The sequence below is a fragment of the Peromyscus californicus genome, unplaced genomic scaffold (assembly GCF_007827085.1).
Source record: "Peromyscus californicus insignis strain IS unplaced genomic scaffold, ASM782708v3 Scaffold_24__1_contigs__length_46423439, whole genome shotgun sequence".
NCBI lineage: Eukaryota > Metazoa > Chordata > Mammalia > Rodentia > Cricetidae > Peromyscus > Peromyscus californicus.
In genome coordinates, this window is record NW_026294535.1 from 44555664 (window position 1) to 44561963 (window position 6300).

At 50.2% G+C, this 6300-nt stretch overlaps 1 protein-coding gene and 1 pseudogene across 2 annotated transcripts; both read right to left on the reverse strand.

Moving 5' to 3' along the window:
- Positions 1-2036: 2036 nt before the first annotated feature.
- Positions 2037-4519, reverse strand: Il23a (interleukin 23 subunit alpha). 2 transcript variants are annotated; one of them, XM_052753793.1, is made up of 5 exons: positions 4245-4519; positions 3637-4143; positions 3326-3424; positions 2927-3073; positions 2037-2825 (listed from the first exon to the last, which is right to left on the reverse strand). In XM_052753793.1, the coding sequence occupies exons 2-5, from the start codon at positions 3796-3798 to the stop codon at positions 2646-2648; spliced, it is 588 nt and encodes a 195-aa protein (XP_052609753.1). In that variant the 5' UTR covers positions 3799-4143; positions 4245-4519; the 3' UTR covers positions 2037-2645. The 2 variants fall into 2 exon arrangements, with proteins under 2 accessions (XP_052609753.1, XP_052609754.1); XM_052753794.1 differs by lacking the exon at positions 4245-4519 and having other exon boundaries at positions 3637-4212.
- A 1033-nt stretch (positions 4520-5552) lies between these two features.
- On the reverse strand, positions 5553-5649 carry LOC128120132 (uncharacterized; annotated as a pseudogene).
- Positions 5650-6300: the final 651 nt, after the last annotated feature.

A 6300-nucleotide genomic window follows, 5' to 3' on the forward strand; every position in this document is an offset into this window, starting at 1 on the left:
CTCTGGTTGGTGCGGCCATCTTTGTTCCACGGACAAAGCTTCCATTATTACTCAGTTAGTTAGTGGCAAAGTCAAGACATAAACCTGGACCTGGCCAGGCCTGGTGACACATGCCTATAACCCCAGCTTTTAGGAGGTAGAGGCAGGATTAGGAGTCCAAGGCTCAGCCTAGGGTACATGTCGAGTTCCAGGACAGTCTCAGGTACATGAGTCCATGACTCTAAAAAATAAACATGAATCTGACTCCGCAGCCCATGTGCACCTTTCTTAATTTTTTTGTTTTGTGGCAGCAAGGTCTCTATGGAGTCTTTGATGGCCTGGAACTAGTGTAGAATAGGCTAGCCTAGAGTTCACAGTGACCTTTCTCTCTTTGCCCTCCAGAACTGGAATTACAGTTACATACCACCACAGTCAGACTCTGGTTGGTGGGCAGGTGGGTGGGTTTTCTTAGACAGGATTTCATGTGATAGTCCAAGCTGACAATAAACTCATGATCTACCTGCCTCAGTCACCTGAGTGTTGGGTTACAGGTGGACCTCACTGGCAGAGTGTACGTCCTTTGATGTCTAGGCCATGGAAATAAAGGAAATAGACAGGATGTGGTGGCGAACACCTGTAACCCTTGAGAGAACGACACAGGAGGATCCCCACCAGTTTGAGGCCAGCCTGGTCTGTATATTAAGTTCCAGGCCATCCAGGGTTACTTAGTGAGACCCTATTTAAAAGAAAAAAACAATCTCCCTTTACGTTTCATTTGTTGAGACTGTGATATAATTACATCATTTCCTTCTTCCCTTTCTTCCCTCTAAACCCTCCCATGTGCCCCTTCTTGCTCTCTTTCAAATCCAGGGCCTCGTTCCTCATTAACCTCCCCACATCTTTTCATCTTCCACTCTTCACTTTTCTTTGTTGTTTTGTTTTGGGACAAGGTCTCACTGTGTAGCTCTGGCTGTCCTGGAACTCACAGAGATTCTCCTGCCTCTGCCTCCCGAGTGCTGGGGTTAAAGATGTGCACCATGGACCGGGCAGCAGTGGCACACACCTTTAATCCCAGCACTCGGGAGGCAGAGGTAGACAGATCTCTGTGAGTTTGAGGCCAGCCTGGTCTACAGAGCGAGATCCAGGACAGGCACCAAAACTATGCAGAGAAACCCTGTCTTGAAAAACAAAATATTTCCAGACTTGGTGGCACACCTGTAATGCCAGCACTTGGGAGGCCAAGGAAGGAGAATTGCTCTGAATTTGACATCATTCTGGTCAATATATCAAGGAGTTCCAGGGCTACATAGCAATATCCTATCTCAAAAAACAAACACCAAAAATTTGAGGCAGGCAATGACAGCTCACAGCACCGAGGCAGGAAAACTGCCGTAAGTTCAAGACAGGCTAGTGTGAAACCCTACTTTAAAATGGAAGTCGGGAGAGTTGGAGAGAGTTTAGCAGGTAAACTTGCCGGGCAAGTGTGCAGACCAGAGGTTGGAGTTCCAACATCCACATAAATAATGGAAGAGCATTGTTCCTCACCTGTCATCCCAGCACTTGGGAGGCAGAGCCAGGACCCCCAGAGCAAGCTGACTAGGGAGGTGAGTCCAGTCAATCAGTTGCTAAGTCTAGGTTCGAGTGAGAGCCCCTGACTCAACCAAGTGGACAGAGCTGGGTGAAGTGGCACACGCCTTTAACCCCAGAATTCGGGAGACAGAGGCAGGCAGGTCTCTGTCGAGTTCAAAGTCACCCAAGGCTACACAGTGAGACCGTGTGTGTGTGTGTGTGTGTGTGTGTGTTGAGAAAAACATCAACCTCTGGGCTCCATGATGCATGTGCACACAAAAGTGAACCTATGTATACACACATGCATGGCGCGCGCACACACACACTCACACACACACACACACAGAACAAGCATGTTTGGGCAGTGGAGATGCCCACTGTAGTGGCATTCAGTGAACTCAACACAAAGCAGTGTGTCCACTCAGAGCTCAGGACACTCTTAGACCTTTGGTCGCGGCCTGGCAGAGATATCAGAGCACAAGTGAGACTCAGGCACATAAATAAATCTTTATTGGAAAAAATACATAATTCCTTATAAATATAATAAATAACAATCCTCTAAACTGCTGTTACAAGGATAAATAATACCAAACTCTCCCCTCCCGATTAATAAATATGCAAGTTTGTCACAGGTTAGCGTCACAAGTCGGTCCGTACTGGTCATTTGTTAGATCTCAGGGACTAAGCAGACCGGAGCTTCCATTGCACCGTGAGCTGCACATTTCCCCCAGTTACTCAGGAAAGTACAACTTGCCCTTTTTCTTCTTTCTCATGCAGATACTGGCCAAAGCCTGGGCTTTCTCACTGTATCTCTGATGTGCACCCCCACCCCCACCCCTTCTACCATGCAGCCGCTTGCCAGCTTCCACGGCAAAGGGCATGACCTTATCCTCTGTCTCCATCTCCTTCCTCTAGAGAGCTACCTACTCTGGGCTGTTTTTTGTTTTTCTCTTTAATAAAATTGTCCTTGCCCGTCAAACAAAACAATAACAACAAATAGTACTTACTAATGGACCAGTTAGCTTGTTGGCTTATGGATGCCTGGGTTGATAAATTAATCTTATCATTGCTGAGCCTTGGGAACCTGGGTGCCATACTTAAGCTGATGGCATTAAGGGTTCAGTCAGGGTGGCTGCTCCGTGGGCAAAGACCCGGGCAGCTATCGCCACAAAGGCCTGAAGGCTTCGGAGGATCTTGGAGCGGAGGAGGGGACGCTGCCACTGCTGGCTGGGACTCAGGCTAGGCATCTGTTGACTCTCCCAATGGTGATCCTTTGGCTAAAAGGACACAAGACACAGTCAGAAAGGATTCTATACTAAGCTCCCAGCTTCTGTCTTAGACACTGACTAGCCCCATCCTCCAAATCCCCGGTGCATACCTGGAGGAGTTGGCTGAGGCCCAGTAGGGAGGTATGAAGCTGGCCCACGGGGCTGTCGGGGAGCAGAGAAGGCTCCCCTGTGAAGATGTCTGAGTCCAGCAGCTGCTTGTAAAAAACCAGACCTTGGTGGATTCTTTGCAGGCAGAACTAGAGGAAGAAGAAAGCGTATGAACGCTGTTTTCCAGTGTCCTGCCTTCCTGTCCTCCGCTTTTCTTTTCTTCTTTCTTTAGACAGCATCTCACTGGCTCAGACCATGGCCTTAAACTTACTACGTGTAGCTCAGGCTGGCCTGAAGCCCACAGCAGGTCTTTGCCATCTCGGGCATAGCTGAGTGGTCAGTTATGAGGCCCAGCTCACTCCTCCCCTCTCCTAGATGCACTAACATCATCCTGGTGGTACCTGGCTGTTGTCCTTGAGTCCTTGGGGATCGCAACCATCCCCACACTGGATACGGGGGACATCATTTCTAGTCTCCTCATCTTCTTCTCTTAGTGTATCCTGCAATGGGGCCAAGATGAGACAACGTAAGTGCTTTTGCATTCCAATGGATCCTTGCTCCATGACTCTCCCAGAAATCCCAGTCTTCTGTCCTCGCTCATTCCACGACAACCTTCAGCCCTCCAGATTCCACCCAGGGCCGCAGCTCACATCAGACCTACACTTAGAAGGCCTGGGAAGGTTTCTGCATGGCTCCGGGAACTGGCACTTACCATAAGTCCCACTGGTGGATGTGCACTCCAGGCTAGTGTGCAGAGATTCCGGGAGAGCTGTTGGCATTGCGCCCAGTCGGGGCTGCTGGTCCTAGGCAGAGCCAGGCCCTGAGTGGTCCAGGGCAGCAGCCACAGCAGTAGTACCGCTCTGCAACCCAGCATCTTGTTGCCTGCTTCTCAGATCCGGCTGGCTCTGTGACCTGCACCGGGCCTTGTGGACTCTGCACCGGCCTCCTTTTGTTCTGACTCTTGTAGTCCGGTTCCTGAGCTGCTTCCTGTTTTCTTCCCTTTGTCTCGCAGTCTCTTTTTAAGGTCCCTGCATCGTAAGGCCCGCCCTTTACACTGGCAGGTGACTCAGAGCAGGTGGGATTTCCCTCCCGACATCATCTCCCTCTGTGGAGAGCCCAGGTATGCCTCCTCGGTTCCAGGGGAAATGAGTGGTGAGGTTGCTGTGGCTAGAGGCCCAGGAGGGGACACATGTGTCACGCTCTCCAGGAACAGAGATGGCTGCAGAAGGGGCGGGGAAGGGATGAACATTCAAATTAATACCCTCTCCAGTCCCTCCCTGTGTAATCCGATATTTTTGCCTCTCAAGGCTTTATTCTTACCTCATCCCACTCTGATTTCCCCACTTCCTCTCGCCTGAGGAAAAAACCAAAACAGCGTTCATTCATCTCCACATCCCATGGTGAGCTCAGTTTGAAATGAAATTTGGTTCCTGTGTGACACCTTCTATGTAAGATCGAGGCTTTTCTTTTCCTCCGTGGGAAATGGTGTTCTTTTCACTGGGTGGTCCTGGTTTTGGAGGCGACAGTAACCATGAAAATACTTTGTGATCTGAGATGCTGCGTAAGGGCAAGGTAAGCTCCACGTCAGCCCTCACTGTGGAAAGGGTACAGCCCTCACTGTGGAAAGGGTACAGCCCTCACTGTGGAAAGGGTACAGCCCTCACTGTGGAAAGGGTACAGCCCTCACTGTGGAAAGGGTACAGCCCTCACTGTGGAAAGGGTACAGCCCTCACTGTGGAAAGGGTACAGCCCTCACTGTGGAAAGGGTACTTTGGGGGTGATAATGCTGGCTAAGAGCCGCTTGATTTTTCATTCCACTTAGCCGAAGGTTGTCATGGGTTCTGTGGGGTCTAGGTAATGATTTTTCAGGGAACCAGTGTAACCAAGGACTGGAAATCCAACTGAAACATTTCAGCCCCCGCCCCTGTTCCTACCCCATAGCTAGAAGCGTGTAGCTCGGGGTTCTGGGTGGTTGACAGTGGCAGTGACCCTTGCCGCTCCTCCGGCCTATTGCATCCATGGGTAAAATCCACTGATGGCTGATTTCATCACCCTCCATGATGCAACCTCCAGGGAAGCAGCTGAGAGAGTGAGGTTGGACGTGGGAGGAGAGGGTGGTCTGAAGCTGGGACTGCCCCAACCCCAGTGGAGGGTCCCAGGACAATTTGGACGTCAGAATGAGGCTGTAGATGACCACAGGGAAGGCGCTCAAAGCCTTCCTAAGCTAACTTTTCCTCTGAGAGGCATGTTCTCAATGGGGGGTCTCCCTTCCCTTAGGACTTTTTGTTTTTCAAGAAAGGGGTTTCTCAGCCGGGCGGTGGTGGCGCACGCCTTTAATCCCAGCACTCGGGAGGCAGAGCCAGGCGGATCTCTGTGAGTTCGAGGCCAGCCTGGGCTACCAAGTGAGTTCCAGGAAAGGCGCAAAGCTACACAGAGAAACCCTGTCTCGAAAAACCAAAAAAAAAAAAAAAAAAAAAAAAAAAAAAAGAAAGGGGTTTCTCTGTGTAGCCCTGGCTGTCCTGAAACTCACTCTGTAGACCAGGCTGGCCTCAAACTCAGATCTGCCTGCCCCTGCCTCCCGGGTGTTGTGATTAAAGGTGTGTACCACCACTGCCTGAAGTCTATTTTTTTAATATAAAATGCTTTATGGATTTCATGTCATCCTTGCACAGGGGCCATGCTAATCTCTGTATCCTTCCAATTTTAGTAATGTGCTGCTGAAGCAAGTACCCTTTGGGACGATTTTAGACTGCCCAATGAAACTTCTGGTTCACATGTTATTATTAGGATTCTGTGATGGATCTACCTACCTTTAGATGAAACATTTCCAGCATCTTAGAACTGGCTCAGTTTGGGGGAGAAATGGTTTGTCTACATAGGAAGGGAGGAATGGAATAAGGGAACTGGGAGGGGGACGCATAGGGGAGCCCACTCTATTTTGTGCAGTGTCTCTTACACGTTTGCTGCCTCTGGTCACCGTCCTGAGAGTCCTAAAAGCTAGGAGATGAGAGGTGAAAAGACAGACAAGGAAGTGGAGGTAGGATGAGATAGATGGGGTGAGTGGGAGGCACGGGGCTTCAACTGTTTCACTTCCTGGTGCTTCGGCAGCTGAGTCGGAAGCAGGGTTGGTGGTGAGGCCGTAGGGCTGCCTTGCTGCTGGAAGCATTTCCAAGGCTACCACTGACCTAGAACTTCAAGAAGCCCTTGACGTCAGGTGGCCCTCAACCGTTATGCAAATCACATTCAGAAGACACTCCCAGACAGGCCTTTCCAGCTGGATGCTCAGACTCCAAGTCCAGCTGAGGTTCCCCCAGGTGGTTCGTGACTATGGCTAGTAACGATGGTTAACGTGTATTCAACTCTCACTTTATGACGT